The sequence below is a fragment of the Triturus cristatus genome, chromosome 6 (assembly GCF_964204655.1).
Source record: "Triturus cristatus chromosome 6, aTriCri1.1, whole genome shotgun sequence".
In the NCBI taxonomy this organism is placed as follows: domain Eukaryota; kingdom Metazoa; phylum Chordata; class Amphibia; order Caudata; family Salamandridae; genus Triturus; species Triturus cristatus.
The window spans coordinates 448,821,179-448,839,820 of NC_140589.1; the positions used below are offsets into that span (position 1 = coordinate 448,821,179).

The 18,642-nt window shown below is 41.7% G+C and overlaps 1 protein-coding gene across 1 annotated transcript in view; it reads right to left on the reverse strand.

Annotated features, from left to right (window-relative positions):
* COL21A1 (collagen type XXI alpha 1 chain) overlaps positions 1 to 18,642 on the reverse strand; it is a 268,022-nt gene that overhangs the window by 70,656 nt on the left and 178,724 nt on the right. Inside the window, exons 21-23 of the mRNA XM_085610868.1 lie at positions 4,266 to 4,310; positions 1,859 to 1,891; positions 1,623 to 1,769 (exon numbers count right to left, since the gene is read on the reverse strand). Of these exons, the coding sequence (XP_085466994.1) occupies positions 1,623 to 1,769; positions 1,859 to 1,891; positions 4,266 to 4,310 (225 nt within the window). The remainder of the gene's footprint in view (positions 1 to 1,622; positions 1,770 to 1,858; positions 1,892 to 4,265; positions 4,311 to 18,642) is intronic.

An 18,642-nucleotide genomic window follows, 5' to 3' on the forward strand; every position in this document is an offset into this window, starting at 1 on the left:
TGTGTGTATAGACTGTCTGGGTTTGGTGTGACAGGGGCTGGGGATGTGCATTCACTGTAGACAGCCACAAGAGGCATTGAGGTGTGTCCTGCCTTTCCTGTGTGACTCATAGTTGAGCTGAATAGACCTTGGCAGCATTTAAAGTGGTGGGAGGAGTTTCACTTGCATCTGAATAGGCTGTGTCTCCTTAACACAACGCTGTCTCAACCTCCTGGGGTCCTGATGCACCAGGGAGGATATAACTGGTTTGGACTGGACTCGGAGACCCTTGCCACAAACAGAACAAAGAGAAAATGGGGTATAAGAATAGGACCTTAAATATCAGAAAATATGATCACTTCAGGAGTCAAGAGGAGCCACTGCCAAGGAGAAGAGCTGGAGAGCTGTAAGGAGGAGTACTGCCCCTTTACTGCGTGTGCTTTACTGGGTTGGCCTGCAGTTGCCGCTTCTGCCAAGGAGATGACAATGACTGGAACTTTGCTGTGAACTTGCTTGAAGAAGAACCTCCAAGGGCCTGTGTGTGCTGGCCCCCTGTTCTGAAGTCTCAGGAGTACAAATACTTCACCTGCACACCGCTGGCAAGCATTCAGAAGGGCACCAATTACAGTTCCTGGGCCCTGAGAATTGTGTGGTCGGTGCTGCAAAGCAAAAAAAACAACTCTGACACTGTCAGCGACGCCACCAGTAATGTTGCGACCTGCACCGAGGCCGGGGGCACAGCTTATGAAATGCACGATGCACCCCCCTCCTGCACCGCCGCTCCGACGCTCTTTGACACCCTTTGATGCCTGCAGTTGTCGGCCTTCCCAACGCCAGCACTTGCACCAACGCCATACTGCCAGCACCTGCATCCTGTTATTGCAGAGCCAATAACCGACGAAGGTGACTTCACAAACTCATTAGCTTGGCATCCCCTTACTGGAACCAATCCCTCATTGCCGACGCGCCTAACTTTCCCTGTCTTGGATTTGACACCTCGCCTCCTCACAGACTGAATGCCTTGCCTCATCCATAGCAACCATGGAATCAGCTTCACCTCGGTACCAACACCTCATCTCCATGACGCCATGCATCGTCCATAGACTTCGTTTCCAAGGTGCTGTTATTTGGGAGTCCATGTGACTCCGTGCCCGACGTCGTGCACCTTGCAATCGCCGCCACACTTTGGATTTAAGCCTGTCACAATGTCATAATAGCCACAAACAGAGCTATTTATTTCTACAAGTGCTATTCTTGAAGTATTTGTTATGAAAATAATATCATGATACATTAATGTTGGATTTTTGTAATTTTGTTCATGTTAGGTTTAGATAAAGTTACTTTATTTTACTAAACTTGAGTGGTGTCCATTTGTGGTGTTTTCACTGTGTTACTGTGTGTTTGGAGTACAAATACTTAACACAATACCTTTGAGATAAGCCTGTCTGCTTGTGCTAAGCTACCAAGGGGGTGAGCAGGGGTTATCTAAAGTGAGTAACTCCCTTAACCGGACTAGAAGCAAGGGTCCCCACTTGACCAAAGGTGCATATCTCTGCCAGTCATAGACCCCCATTTCTAACAACCAGTGATCAAGGGAATGATAATGGCAACACACTGATTGAGAACTGAGAGGCAAATCTCACCGGACGGCCCACTGATCCAGAATTCCCAGGTACACCTTCATCACCAGGAACACCCATCTCTCCAGGAGGGCCTCGACGTCCTGACTCACCCGCTTGACCACGTTTGCCCATCTGTCCTTCTGGTCCTCGTAATCCTCGGTCACCAACCTAAAAAGAAAAAAATTACTTTGTTAGAAGGTATTTCACCCCACCTTACCCTGGTGACTCTGTGATAACAGTATAGGTTCTCTACTTACAGTTCCTTTGGGCCCTTTGGTCCCCTTTTCTCCCTGTTAATAAAAGCAGGAAGCAAGTATTATTTTTCACAGTTATTGTTAGCTTAATTTTTCGTGCTGTTTCACATCACTTTTTAAATGGCAATAAAAATAGAGAGTCATATTTATAATTTTTTAATGCAATGCAAAGCAGCAAGACAACTTGCTGTGCTGCACTGCTTGAAAGGGAGAGGGCATTAATGCGCCATGTCTATCAAGATATGGCACTTCCTGCTCTCTCCTTGAGCTGGGGCACTTTTGTCTGCCTAGCTCCAATGCAAGCACCCTTGCACTATAGTGCAAGGGTGCCTGTGTTGCAGGCACAATTGTTTTTGTGCAGGAAGGGACACTTTACTGCATACAAACAATCCTTATGGGTTTTTTCCTTTTTCTACACGCACTGCAGAATGCAGCACATGTAGAAAGAGGAATAAACAAGGAGATATAAAGATATTTCTGCTTGTTCGCCTTCCTTGGGAAGGCATAGAATAATGGTGCATTCCCAGGTCTACCACTCATGGTAAATCTGGGAATGCAACAAGATTTGTGGGTGGACTTCCTGGGACAGAGAAACACAGGCAGTGACTTACACTGCCTAGCGTTACTCCAGATTTTCCAAGCCAGTCCGGCTTGGTAAATCTCATTCTAGGGCTTGCGTCTCCCTGCTTCCCCTTGATTTGTGCATGAGTGATTCAAAACCTTTGATAAATCGTCCCCTCAATTTACTTGAATGGGATAAGTATTGGCAGCAAAGACTGTTTATATAGAGCACAGAACAGATATGTTCTAGCTAATGGCATGCTAGCACGGAGTAAAGTAGCTTCAGTTTCTGCTGATAAAGAGCAGGGAAAGAGACAGCTGGCCCTGGCAATACAGTGATTACTTGTTTCCTGAAGAATACCAACGATTGTACGCCCCTGTATGTTAGACTTCACCTTATTTATATACCACTAGTTATTTCTTCATCTACTATGTAAAGCCTTCTGCTAACCTGGCCAGAGGGTCACAATCGCTCTATACAAAAACACACTGAATGAATAAATATTAACTGATCATTGAACCAGATTGAGGTAGGAAGATGGACATTTCTACAGAGATTTCCTGCCAACTGGTAAAAAGCCTCTCGCCAGAAAATAAATGACCCTATTCAGTTGCATTATACTCAGATATTCACTGGTGTAACCCAGCACAAGTACTCCAAATTCCAGGAACGCTTATATAAAACCCATATAGGTGACAGAGTGTTCAGTTGTTCAGGTTTGACTTTTTCATGTCTTGCTTTTACTACTGAACTCCACATGCAATGCAATGAACATGGAGTTGATAACACACTCATGGTGCTGTCTCATAGTGACAATATTTAGGGGCATATTACGATGGCAGTTGGAAAGCCTCCAACCGTCGTTCAAGAGCTTCCTGACCGCCAACGTCGGTTTCAATTCCGTTCGGCTGATAAAGATGCAGCCGGTCAGAATTGAAACCAACCGGTAATTCCGGCTTGCTTCCGACGGGCTGAAGGAGCCTCTAGAACAGTCGAAACCAGATTGTAGTCCCAAAGGGCGGGCCATTCCGCCCTTGGAATTATGATGCACGGTAACCGGCATGATTTCCATGCCAGCCTCTCCAACATGGAAAGAGGTACTTCACATTTAGGTTATAGAGCTTGGTCTACCCCTCATACTAACCAGGACACCAACCACTGTGTAGATAGAATTTAGATTTTTGGTCCTGATAAATTGCTAATAGATCACTTTTGTGACTAACCCAGCAAGAAACATGTTGACCTCTATATATTAGCAACCACCAGAACATTATGTCAGTGGTAGGCTAATTCTGTTTTTTAAACTGACAAGTGGACTCACAAAACATTGTTTTAGTGTGCTACTTAGTCTCCTTTTAAAAAATGTTTCCTTCACACCACTCACACACCCTCAAACTCATCTACACTTCAAGGGCCTACAGTTGCACTTCACATTACGGCTTGGAAACAAAAAGATCTCCGACAAAGAGCCCCTTTTAGGGTGAACTTTGAGCATTGCAGCACCCGCCCAATGAGGAGCAAGCCCTATGATGAAGCATGACACCCAACTAGCTGTGTGAGGGCTCTAGTTCCAAAAAGAGGAGACTCCGGCTCCTACCTTTGGTTAGATATAGTTATACCGACCAGTCTTTCTAATTTCCTTCTACCCAGGAACTGCATACTTTGTTTGATAGAAGTAAGGAAATCATTGCAATAAAAAGGTGACACAAATCTCTACTGCTGTCACAGTAATTCACTTTGTAATTATCTCAGAATTCTAGCAGCTTTGTTGAAGAAAATCTGATATGTATTGATTGCTAAAACTGTATCACTAAATCAGTTTTATTGTCTCAAGTAACGAAAACATACCTTGGCACCTTCTTTGCCTTTAAAGCCAGTGACTCCAAGTGAGCCCTAGAGAACAAAGCATAAACATTTAAGAAGCATTTCTTACAATTATATATGGAATGTCTTACTATTTATTGTCTTATAACATAATATCAATACATTTTCTTTCAACTAAAAAAATGTATATGGGGACAAAGTACTCTCTGTCATACATTATAAGGATATTGCATGTCATCAAGCAGTTTCAACACCATATAGAGAAACCTGACCGAAGCCTGAGTTCTTTTATAAGGACATGGAACTCTAAGGTGACTTGCTATAGCCTTATAATGTATATCAGGTGGGACATTATTCCTTATAATACATGGTCACACCATCACCCTTAATAGTCACTGGACTCCTATGAGTACAGTCTCAAGGTGGAGCTAGCAACCGAAGCAGAAAATATGATCCATTGATATATTCCAAAGATGTAAGTTATTATATTTTGCCACAATTCAAAGGGAGAATGCAGTAATACTCTATACAATGTATCAATGGAGATAACGCAAAGTGATCATGTTAATGGATAACAATAAATACAAACTACAAAGAAAAATTGGTGCAGTGTTGAAAATGTGTTTGAAAGCTCGGTCAAGCACTCTCAATCAGTACACCTTGGAACTGTACTCATAGGAGTTCAGCGACTATTGATGATTCATTGAGTGTCTAGGGTTGAAAGGTGCAACAAGGTAGCATCACATCACCTTGATGCATTTTTTAATACAGGAGCATTAACACTACAGGATTGCATACAAAAGGCTTCAATCCTTCATATCACACCACCATCCTTCCCACAAACCATTTTAAATCGTTGTTGTGTTGCTCTTTCATAAGAGATATGATGTCTACAAACATAACTAATAAAAATAGAATTTGAAATGCGAAATTAAACTCTCCTAAAAGCAGTTAGATATTTGTTTAAACAAGACATTAGAATCAGGTGGATACAAGTCAGATTTTTTTTGTAAGAAGCACTCTATCTCTAAAAGTGTAAAAACATGCAGAGAGATTCTATCTTTCCTATATTTAACTAAAGCATGTAAAAAATAAACTTGTCATAAATATCTCCTTTCTGCTGATTATTGTTCATCTGAAAAGCACTACAGCTATGTCATTTATTTACTGCAGGTGACTACAGATGTCACAAATTGCATGTAGTAAGGAAATTAGCAGTGGGCTTTTATACAGGGATTGTGTATCATAATATTTGTCTAAATGATTTGGGGATTACTTGGGATGTTGTGATTTAAAGTTCTTTTGGCATTTACCATATCATACATATTCTTACATGTCCAAAATAAACATTATCTATATTAACTTTCTATAAGTGTTATTAGTAAAAGGAAAATCATGTGTTGTGCTTATGAAGAAGCCTTGGTTTGGGGATTTCAATAAGAAAGTACTACTGTTAGTAATTATGACAATACCAGTCAACTGAGAAAGATAGAGTTCTCGCAATCTGCAAATGAATCAGCTGTATTTGAAAGAGTGAAGGATATACCCCTCAAGCGGCAGGATACTGTGAAATATGAGTTGGCTTGGCCTACCTATTGAAAATTCAATTGAAAAAAGACTGAATACATTCAGCTGCTTGACCTGTTTACCAATACCCCTGAAACTGGATTAGGTTCATCTATTTAAAATTGCAATTATGAAATTTGTTCCAATTATTACTGCGTAGATTAATTTTCTTTGGACTTGAAATGCATTGCAGGCACATTACAAAGGATTTTTTTATTTTGTATATGTATTTGAGATAAAAATGGAAAACCTTTTTAATTTGAAGTGATTTCCTTCATCTTTTCTTCTCTTTTTCTTGTTCTTGCCTTCTCTTTTATTAGTAGGGGGTGTTAATGTTTAATGTGATATCACACTCCTTTTTTAGGTATGAACACTCAATAAACCATGAAAGGTGGCATAAGGACAACGCAAAACCTAGAATGATATTTACCAAGCAATGCAAGGCCACCTTCCATCGCCCTGAGTGGTGTGGTAAATCTGGAGTAACGCAAGCAGCGCATGCCATTACCTTGTGTTACTCTACACAAGGGAGGCGTTCCCAGGGAAGGTATAGCGAGGAGAAATATCTTTATTTCCACTTCCTACATGTGCTGCATTCTGCACCAAAATTATCCTGTCTGCAACACAGTCACACTTGCACCATGGTGCAAGGATGTCTGCATAGGCACTAGGCAGCAGTTTGTGGGCAAGCGCAGGGACAGAGCAGGAATATGCCATATCTTTATATCTATACCCTTTCCCTTTCACCCAGCACAGCAAGGTGTCTTGCTACGTTGTGTTGTGTGAAATAATGATAAATATGGCCCTGTGTCATCACAAAATATTAATATGAAGGCAACAGTGTATGTGATTCAAAAATAATTGTTTCTGAGTAGGTGTAACTTATTCTTGAATTTCTACTGAACTTTAAGTTACTTCTAGTCATGAACAAAAAGCTTTGTTAATCAGGCTATAGATTAATGTTAACACTGTTGATTACTTTAAAATGCTAAATAAGTCATTAAATATGGATGTTGAAAGGAATATTATACATTGTTGGAATCACAAATTTCTTGGTGACTCTAGCATCATCCTATTGTCTAATTCTCTGAGTATGCAAGTGGACTGCCTGGCTGCTGGCATTGAAGCCATTAACTATAAAAGCCAGTAAGGGGCAAGAATGGTAGCACCTGCTTCCGCATTCCTCTTTGAGAAACAAATGTGTCATTTGAAATCCACTCTCTATTAAGAATTCATGCAAGCAAATGCAGCATTCAAGGGAAAACAAAGCTTTGGCGTGGCATTGTTAAGGTGTGGAGTATGTACAGCATAACCACAAAGGAATATGACTCATTATAACGCGTACTACTACCACACGCGCCATTACAATGCGGGTATTACTATGTGTTGTCAATTACAATGACCTACCACTACATCACGTACTTTTACCACGAATATGCTTTTACCACGCATGCCATTACAACGCAAAGGAATGCGTAGTAAAGGTATACTCATGGTAAAAGTATGAAAGGTAAGTCACACTACCCTATTTATTTATTTATTTATTTAATTGAGCAATTTATAGAGCGCGCAAATACCCGTGGGTGTCTCGGAGCTACGGACAGCAGGCGGTAGGTAATTGTTGGTATGCTCATTGATTGAAAAGCCAGGTTTTTATTAGCTTTCTGAAGGCAGGTAGCGTTGGGCATGATTTTAAGTGCTGGGGGAGGGAATTCCATAATTTGGTGGTGGCAATGGTGAAAATCTTGTCACCCCAAGATGCCTTGTATGTGCGAGGAACCCTTAGCAAGTTGGCGGTTGAGGAGCGTAAGGTTCGATTAGGCACATGGGCGCGGAATGCTTTTTTCAGAAAGTCTGGTCCAGAGTTGTGAATGGCCTTAAAGGCGATGCATAGGGCCTTGAACTTGATGCGGCTTGATATTGGTAGCCAATGCAGATTCCGGATCACTGGGGAGATTGAGTTGTATTTTGGGGAGCCTGTTATTAGTCTTGCAGCGCGTTCTGCACCATCTGTAATCTTTTGATAATTTTTTGTTGGGCATTAATGAGCAAGCCATTGCAGTAGTCAATTTTTGACATTACTAACGTACTAACCAGTGTTTTTCCTGCATTTGGGGGAAGGAATGGTAGTAGTTTTTTAATCATTCTGAGAGTATAGAAGGATGATGAGACGATGGTATTTGTATGGGCTAAGAAGGTTAGTTTGTCGTCAAATATGACCCCTAAATTTCTGGCCTTGGGCACAGGGGGGGGTGGAGGTCCCAAAGTGGTCGGCCACCAGGTAGGGGACCATGCTGGATGTAGTTTGCCAAATATCACTACCTCCGTTTTATCGGAATTCAGCTTGAGACAGTTCTCGGCCATCCAGGAACTGATGGTGAGCATGCCTGTTTGAAAGTTGGGTGCAACTGCTTCTCCGTCGTTGTTAATTGTAAGCACTAGCTGTGTGTCATCGGCGTAGGTTGTAAGCCTAATCCCATGAGTTTTAATTACCTTGGCCAGGTCCGACACATAGATATTGAATAGTGTCGGACTCAAGGATGATCCTTGTGGCACTCCACAAGGGAGGGTAAATGGGGGAGAGTTGAATTCGCCGAGACTCACCAGCTGAGAGCGATTGCTGCCTTAATGAGAGCGGTTTCTGTCCCATGGCCCTTTCTAAAGCCAAATTGTGTCTCATCCAGGAGGTTGTTTACTTCAATGTAATGAGCTAGTTGCGTGTTCATAATTTTTTCAAAAATTTTAGCTGGGAAAGGGAGGTTAGTGATGGGTCGATAGTTTTTAGTGTCTGATGGATCTAAATGCTGCTTCTTCAGCAAAGGTTTGATAATTGCTCTTTTCCAAACTGTGGGGTAAATACCTGTGTCGAACATGGCATTGCAAATGTCTGCCAGGTTAGGGGCTATTAAATCAGGGATGAGTTTTAATACCGAGGGTGGACATGGGTCCATTGGAGAGCCCGATTTTATGATTTGGATGTGGTCTTTTATTAGTTCCGGTGAGACTTGATGAAAGTGTAATAGAGATGGGGATTTGTTATTATTTTCAGGAAAGATTAGGTGATCATTTTTTGTTTGCGTCGTGAATTCATCGTATATTTTGCTGACTTTGTCTTTAAATGACCTGGCTAGGGCATTACATAAGTCCTGAGTAGGAGCTGGAGGGGGATTTACAGTGGATCCTGATCATTTAAGGACTACCTGAAAGAGACTCTTGGTGGAGTCTTGGGCTGCTTCTATTTGATTGGTGTAGTATTTACTTTTTTCCGTGATTAGGAGCTGTTTATATTGATGAATTGCCTCTTTATAGCGTGTTTTATCGGAGAGGTTGTAATCTTTGCGCCAGTGTCTCTCGAGGTTCCTGCATTGTTGCCTTTCTAATCTGAGGGTTTCGGAGAACCATGGTGCTGAAGGTGAGGTTCTATTTTTTGACAGATTTTTAGTGGGTACCAATAGTTTACAGGCGTTATTCAACCAGTTGGAATATTTGGAGGAGGCTAATGTAGGGTTTCCTATGGGTTCGGTGGAGGGGAGGCTTTTTTTGCCAGGATGTTGAATAGCACTGCCCAATGATCAGTCCAGGTCAGAGGTAGGGTCTTGATAACGGATAGATTTGTGTTACTAGTGAGGAGCCCGTCTAGTGTGTGACCGGCTCTGTGTGTGGGACCGGTGACCAATTGTCGGAGTGAGATAGCCTCTAACTCAGTGAGTAAGGCAGATGTGTCCTTGTCGTCAAGGTTTTCCAAATGGAAATTAAAATCCCCTAGAATGGTGAAGTCCGTTTCGCCTGCTACAGGTTCCAGCAGGCTGTCCAGGGAGGTTAAAAACCCCAATCGTTGACCTGGAGGGCGGTATAAAAGGGTTCCTTTGAAGGTATAGGAATTGTTAATTTTTATAGAGAAGGTTAAAGCTTCACAAGTCATGCTAGGGAGAGTTTCTGTTCTGACCAAGTATTTGTCTCGGTATATTATCGCCAGACCACCCCCTATTTTATTATTTCTGTCCTGTCTTACTACGCAGAAACCATCTGGGGAAGCGGTGCAGAAGTCTGGGCCAGACGAAGGGTCTTCCCATGTTTCCGATATAAATAGGATATCTAAGTTATGATTGAGTATGAAGTCTGCTACTTCATATTTGTGCTTAGGGAGTGAACGTGAGTTTACCAGTGCCGCGTGTATATATTCCTGTTTGGAGTGAGTTTGTCGGGTCCGAGTATCTCCTGAGATCTTATTGTTGTTATTGATGTTATATTCAAAAAAGCAATGGGGTAACCCAGTATCCCTCAGAACCTGGGCGGTAAGTTTACAAGGTAACAGTGGTTCTGTTGGGTGAAAGTATTGCTTTGCACTTACGGTTTAGTCAAGCATTTTTTCACAGAGTACATTAATTTGACTTTAAGCAACACACAAGACAGTTCAAATGCAACCAAAAAATTCTTTATATATGAATTGCGTCATTCATATATGCATACATCAATATTTTAAGAGTGGCCGTCATGCAATGATGTGCTGACAGTAGTGACACAGTGTGAAATCGGTGCTCAGTGACAATGTGCGTGATATGTGCAGTAGTTTAAAAGCGATTTTTTCGTCAGTGGCCAGGATGTATCGAATAGTAAGACTGCGCTGTGGAGGAGTTCTTTTTTGGCACAGGTTCTATATGAAGGTCCACAAATTAGTCGACGTTTCAACCCTAGTACTGCCCTCTTGATAGGTCAGTGCGGGTCTTCATCAGGACTTGAATATAAGCGTGACGGCCTTAGGAGGTATAAGTCTAAGGAGTAGGTAAAAATCCGGCGTGAATGTCAGGATTGGGTATACTCCAATGGTTTATCATATAGACGGGCCCTGGTTAATTCACTGTGGGCTCCATCTCAGTGTTTTGAAATTGAAAGCCGGCCTGTGGGTCCTGGCTCGTCTGAGGTGATTCACCTCAGACGAGCCAGGACCCACAGGCCGGCTTTTCGTTTCTTCAGAAGAAGTAATAATTTGTCTGAAGAAGCCCATCCCTACCTACACTTACGAGGTAGAAGGATCTGGATTATAGACAGCGCCGCCCAAACAAATAGACCCTTTCAATTTCAAAACACTGAGATGGAGCCCACAGTGAATTAACCAGGGCCCGTCTATATGATAAACCATTGGAGTATACCCAATCCTGACATTCACGCCGGATTTTTACCTACTCCTTAGACTTATACCTCCTAAGGCCGTCACGCTTATAGTTATTGATGTTAAGCATGAAAGGGCATGCGGGACAGCTAAAGGTTGTGTTGGTTTCTAGCGAGCAGGAGCGGAGATGAGGACAAATTGAGGTGTTAGCAGGGTGGCGAAATTTTTTAAGCTGGGTACTGGTGTAAGGTAAGTATTTATTGGGCTCGACTGGATTAATTAGCCCAGGATTCCTGGCCCTAGGCATGGACGAGGCGCGGACGGGCGCAGACCGGCTTGCCTTGTGCGCGCCTTTGGCGTGCCTGCGGTGCGCCCGCTGCGCGCGTCCGCTGCACATCGGCGCCATGCTGTTCTTAAGTACACAGAACCTCCCAAACGCTAGAGTGTCACCCCTCAAAGATGGCCGCCCGCGAGTGTCCCTACCAGGAAGTAGTGAGGGTGGGTGGGTTTTTTCTGCTCAATAGTGCTCCCTCCACTCAACAGCACAAGTGTTGCTGCGGTGGAACGGGGAGTGAGATGAGCATACAGCAAGATCTGTTACAGTGATTCACTTTTTAAAAACAATTGTGCAATACATAAAAACGATGGATATTAAGCGCTAGCGCAGCGTCACGAGCGAGTACCTTCTGGCTCTGAGTCCGCTGCGCGTCGGCGCCATGCTGTTCTTAAGTACACAGAACCTCCCAAACGCTAGAGCGTCACCCCTCAAAGATGGCCGCCCGTGAGTGTCCCTACCAGGAAGTAGTGAAGGTGGGTGGTTTTTCTCTGCTCAATAGTGCTCCCTCCACTCAATCAGCACAAGTGTTGCTGCGGTGGACCAGGGAGTGAGATGAGCATACAGCAAGATCTGTTACAGTGATTCACTTTTTAAAAACAATTGTGCAATATATAAAAACGATGGATATTAAGCGCTAGCGCAGCGTCACGGGCGACTACTTTCTGGCTCTGAGTCAGCTGCGCGCCGGCGCCATGCTGTTCTTAAGTACACAGAACCTCCCAAACGCTAGAGCGTCACCCCTCAAAGATGGCCTCCCGTGAGTGTCCCTACCAGGAAGTAGTGAGGGTGGGTGGGTTTTCTCTGCTCAATAGTGCTCCCTCCACTCAATCAGCACAAGTGTTGCTGCAGTGGACCGGGCAGTGAGATGAGCATACAGCAAGATCTGTTACCGTGATTCACTTTTTAAAAACAATTGTGCAATATATAAAAACGATGGATATTAAGCGCTAGCGCAGCGTCACGAGCGACTACCTTCTGGCTACCCTCCCCTGACCCCAGTCCTCTCCTTACCCTACAACACTACCCTACATGACCTCCCCGACACTACCCAAAACCCTAAAACACTACCCCCTGCACAACCGTCCCAGAGTCCTCTCCCTACACTTAAACACTACCCTGCATGACCCCCAACATTACCCTAAATCCTAAAACGCTACCACCAGCAAGACCTTCCCCGACACTAAAACACTACCCTGCATGACCCCAGACACTACCCTAAACCCTCAAACAGTACCCCCAGCACAACCCTCCCCCGACCTCATCCCTCTCCCTACACTTAAACACTACCCTGCACGACCCCCCTGACACTACCCTAAACCCTAAAACACTACCCTGCACTACACACACATCCCACCCCAACCCTCTTTAACCCTAAAAAAGTAACCCCCACCCCAGGCCCGATCCCCCTTACTCTTCTCTCCTCCTGGTTCCTGATTCACGTCGGTTCTGAGGGATGGTGCATGTCGTTGTGAGGAAACGGAAGAGCCTCTGTTTCCTCAAAACAAGGTGGATTGGCATTTTTTTTTACATCGCGTGCGCTGTTAATGTTAGGAATATTTGTATTTTTTTGTATATGGATAATAAGTCCGCGACATAGATATTGTATATTAAATAAACCCACCTCGGCTGAGATTCTGAAAGGAAAAAGGTTTTGTGTGGGCTCATTGTGAATATTATTATTTGAGTGATATTGTATTGCTTACTAGGTCATTGTTTGAAATTCTTTTTCTTTGTGATAAATTCAAAAGCAACGACTGATGTTGCACATGAGAGACCAATGTTTTTAAATGAGTTCCTTGTGAATATTGTTTCCTGTACTGTGTACTTACCCGGTTCACAAGGACATAAGGGTTGCTCTTGTTACTTAGAATATACAGAAAGGTAGGCAAAAAATAAAGACAAGAAGATGGTCAGGAAAAATTGAGAATCATTTTTAGGAATGGGTAAAGCTACTACTATTCCTTATAATGCTGAGCATGTTTTGGGCTCTAAAGGTAGTGGATGAAATTGTGATACATGGGTGCAGGTGTTAATTAAGATATGAATTTCTCTGACAACAAAGAAATAGTTTTGTAAAGTGGATGTTATTGATCATGATTGCCATAACTAAGGTTTCTCTGTAACATTAAAAAAGAAGAGAATTGCATTAATCACTTAGAAAGATTGATTTAAAACCTAAGGACTCTGCATGTAGGACCATTGTAGGTAAACGGAGAAAAGGGTACAGAATATCAATACAAATATCTACAAAAGACCACAAAGGGCCTGAATGGGTTAACATTTTCAATGCCCTAATTAATCAGAATATGTGTACATTTTGTTGATTGTGTGCATCAGTGGGCCAAAACATGTTTGTATAGGTGTATTAAGGACATACATGTGGGTTCCATATGAAGAGTTACTAAAGCAGTGGATATATCCCAATGTAAATCCGTCTTTAATCATGTACCCTATATGAAGGGCCCTAACACTACTGATAATGTTTGAGAACTGAGAAGTGATTATGACTATGTTCTTGATTGTAAAGAATGTAGAGTCGTGGCAGTGAAGGTAAAATGGCTTATTCCGCAACATCTCCTGGCTCTCACTGAGAAGAGTTGATCATTATTTCAGAGATTACCTGTCGAAATGTTCCACTTAGTGGATTAAGGGAAGGGGCAGGGAGGATAACAATGGAATGGTCTCCACATCTCCTAACGATAATATTAGAAAAGGTTTCTACAACATACATTAGTCCGTTTGCCAAAATTGAGATTTAGAAAATCTTTTGACATTTAGGTTACTTTCTTCCCTGGATGATGATTACAAAACACTTTTTCGATCTTCTGTTCGGTTCAACATCTGCTGAAAACATTTTACAAGTCTGTCCATATTCCACATCTGCCCATTGTGCAGTATAGCAAAGTTACCTTTTATTTTCATTATTTATATTGGTCTGAAACATTTGCTTTTCTTTTCAGAGAGCTATAATATTGGTATTTTAAACTAAACCATTTTCCCTTCTTTCCATAATTGTTTGTTGACTCAATGTTTCATATCAAGCAATTTTTTAATAATTTTGTTGATGACTTAGGGCCTGGTTATGATCCTTGCGCATGGTATAATCCATCACAAATGTGACGGATAGCCCATCTGCTGTATTGCAAGTCCCATTGGATATAGTGGAATAGTAATTTGGTGGAAAGGATATCCGTCACATTAGTGACGGAGTCTCCCATTTGCCAAGATTGTAAACAGGCCCGTAAATGTTTTGGTCCCCTTAAGGCTCTTATCATAAATCATAGGCTTTCCACCTCCCAACCACCCTGGACTTAGTTCAGTACAAGTTTGCCTGCCACTTATGAAACTAAAGGGAGATATTCCTATAGCTAAGTTGGGGGCTTTGTGGTATGAACATAACATTTCTTTTAAAACCTTTTCTACTGGTAGATTATTTATGCATGTGAGCTGGACGAATTCTTTAATGATTTTTTAGCCCTCTCTACCAAGCCATTAGACTTAGGACAATACAACACTGTCCTTTAAAAAAGTGGTGGCATAATACACATCAAGACAGCACACTACACATGTCGGTGTCACAGACAATAAAATATAACAGTTCAAAGCAGCCTTTAATCGAAATAAAACAGTTAGAAGGATTATCCTAATCTGGGGGCTGAGAACACAGTGCAGTAGACACATCAGGTCAGACACACAACCACAGAGCCCCAGCTGGGATGTAAATTGGATACCATTGTCGGGTACTAATATTGCTGGAATACCCTCTCATGTAAAAGCATCTCTTAAAGTATCTAGCAATGTTTCAGTTGCTCTGTTATTCACTAGGCTTGTCATTGTCCAATGTGAATGGTAATCTAGAAGTATGAACACAAACCTTTAGGGAACAACTCTTTTATTAATGTGACCAATTATCCCCAAGGCTAACTTCTTATCCTGTTTACAGGAGAAAGTGGTGTTTTATTAATGATTTTAGATCTGTCGCTGTATGCACAACTGATAAATTCTCTTACTTTAATATTAACCATTGCATCCATTTTAGAGAACCAATAAACTGATCACAATCTGGATTTGGAAATGCATCTACCTAAGTATCCCTCTTGGGCTAAATTAACTAGTTTCTCACATAGGCTAACTGGAGGTGGTACCTTTTATCTCCTCAACAACATTTCCTCTATTATGTTTAGCTCATCTCTTACCTCGCAAAAATCTTTCAACTCTTCATTTAGAGTTGTGCACTTTGTGAGTCAACCTTATATTATGTATTCTTTAAGTCATGATAACATCTTTATTTGTTGAATCCGTCCATTCTATTGGTGTTAGAGCAGCTATGTTTATTTGCAGAACAGGGGATTCATTTACTTCAAAATTATATTCCATCTCAAAAGGGGCTCTTGAAAAATAGTCAGCAGCTAGATGGCATTCACCCAAAAGTGCTCCATTTTTTAACCCCTTCGACGCGCATGACGGAACGGTTCCGTCATGCACGTCGGTTGGGCTGTGCTTATGACGGAACCGTTCCGTCATGGCCCCGCCCGTGCTCAGAACCTTCAGCGTGGTGCGGAAATCCGCGCCGCGCTGAAGGGGTTAACAAAATCTCTCAAAACCAATAATCCATTTGGCAATACGGGGACTGCTTCTCTCCACTCCCTTAGTTGTGAACATGCAGGTGAGTAGCTTATGGTCTGTTTTTACTATAAGGCTCTAGGCCCCATAAATACAATTTGAAATGTTGAATAACCTAAAAGCATGCTAAGGTTTCTGTTTCCACAACCGAGTAGATGCGTTCTGACTTTGAAAGGGATTGTGAAGCAAAGGACACTATCTTCTATTTACCATCTACATACTGAGATAAGGTAGCTTCTACACCCATGTTCCTTGCATCTGTAGTTAAATATTTGTTTGGGGAAGTATCAACATTTCCTAAGGATGGTACAGATAAATTAATGTTCAAATTAATCTTGACAATTTTTGTCCCAAGAAAACTTTCTCTCACTTTAAATAAGTTTCTTAGATTGTAAGTAATATCTGAATTTTTTCTAATGTACTTGTACAGGTACTCCACTAATAATAATATGATTCCTATTCATCTTTAGTTGTTTGGTGGGGAGCTTTTTTAACTGCATCCAATATACTAACTTTTGGTTTGAACCCTTAGCTAACTCCAGTTTGACATTTATCTCTTTTCAGGGTAATGCTAGCATCTCTTAATCTTCCTAACACTAAGCATAAGGTGCCATTATGTTCTGACACCAAAGAACTATACTTCATAATGTCATCTTGGAAACACAGAGTGTTGGGTATGCCCTCTAAAATTCTCCGCATTATCCTCAGGAATACTGCCACTGCAGATGCTAAACCAAAAGGCATACTACAGAACATGAATGCCCTCAAAAGCATTATAAATACGGTTAAAGGTCTGGATGAGGAATGGAGTTCCACCTTATGGTAGATCATTGATAAATGAATCATCCTAAAAACAAATCTTTAGTATTACGAGTAGCGCCAGCAACTCAGAACTATCAGTGGATTCTATTATGCCCAACTCTGTGAGGTGACGGAGGGCATATTTACAAGCCCCTATCACCACCACAACGTCACTTTTTCAGATGCTGCGGTGGCAATAGGGGCTTTACCTTATTTACAAGGCAGTGTTAAGCAACTTAATGCGGCTTAACGCTGCCTTGTAAATAAGGCACCCTTTCACACTATACTTAGCATGAAAGGGGAGGGCAATGGGTGTTGTGGTCGGCGTTTCACTATAAAACCTATTGATTTTTCCCCATATATACAAGGTTGGCCTAAATATGAGGCAGCGCCAAAATTAAGACCAGAGAAAACCTGGTCTCCCCCCTGACGCAACGAGAAGAAATGTTTAATTTCTCCTCGTTTTTGCTGTTTCCATGTGTGCTGCATTGAGCAGCACACAAATAAACAGCAAAACACCTTTGATTGTTTATGTGCAGGATGGTGTCCCTTCCTGCACATAAACAATCTTTAAAAAAAATGATGTTTTGCAACTTTCATGTGTGCTGCATTAAGCAGCACACATAGAAGTTACAAAACGCCATTTAAAGATTGTTTATGTGGAGGAAGAACACCTTCCTGCATATAAAACAATCTTCTCCTGCACCACAGACACCGTCTGGTGCAAGGGTGCAAGGGTGCCTGTGCTGGCCCTAGGCAGCTAAATTTAGCGCCAGCACAGGGGGAAACGCATGGCTGCACCGTATTGTTGTAAATATGGTGCCTCCCTGTGTTTCAGAAGTGGCGGAGCGCGGCATTAAGCCAACAAGGCTAACACCGCACTCCGAGACTTCAATTGTAATTATGCCCCCGAGTTTGTTTTGTGGTAGATCTTACATTAGGTGAGGAGCATTATGTACCTTGTGCACTACAGGTGTATACATTTCTTTTAATTTTCTTTTATGTTGATAGTCTTTGAGTAAACCTAACCTGTCTGTTAACAATTCTGGAAATTCATCACCCACTTGGTCACCTGGTGCAAAATCTATCTATGACTAGAACTTGGTCCGAGTTGTTAGAATCCAAGGTGATCCAAAGTTATTTGTAGTAATGCCATCTTAAAAGATTTGATCCTTTCCTTGTTATGTACATTTTTGCTACTGTGGTTCTGTATTTAAATGTTGTGCGAGTAGTAATCATCCCTACCAATGGAAAGGGATCTTTATTGCAAACACTAGAGTTTATATCAGGTGGTTCTAGATTTGCATCAATACCAGCTGCTATATTATTAAAATTTTCATGACAGACCAGTGTAAATTGGGAATGAGAATTGGCGTACATCTTTATAGGTATTCCATTTCGAATAATGCTACATTGAGGTTAATTGTTGAGCTTCACCTTGCCTAGAGATCCTTTTACTTGAAAGGCAATTTTGTTTACTTCTAAATTATCCTCTTCCAATATATTAAACACTGCTTCTTGTTCAGAAGGGGATTACATTTATCTAGTACAGGGTGCTGTGTGTTCAATACATTTAGCTTTTTCTGTTTCATCTGTAGCCCTGGATTTTTGCTAATAGTTTCTCCTGAATTTTCTCATTATATTTGTACATCTTGATAATTGGTCTCTGATTAGAGAATCATTTACAGAACCAAACTTGCACAATTGACTTTAGCCTTGAAGAGAAGCAATGTAATTTGCTACACTTTCATTTTTTCCTTGTATTCTGCAAAGAAATCTATGCCTTTCTAGAACAATATTCACCTTCTCCTCAACTTGTGTTTCGTGCTTTAGAAAGTCATTTTATATACACCCATATCACTTTCTTCCACTTCTTCTGGGAATTCACTAGGTTCAGATAATGTTTCATAAATCATAAATCATTCGACCATGAATACTTACATTGTGAAAAAATATTTTCTGTT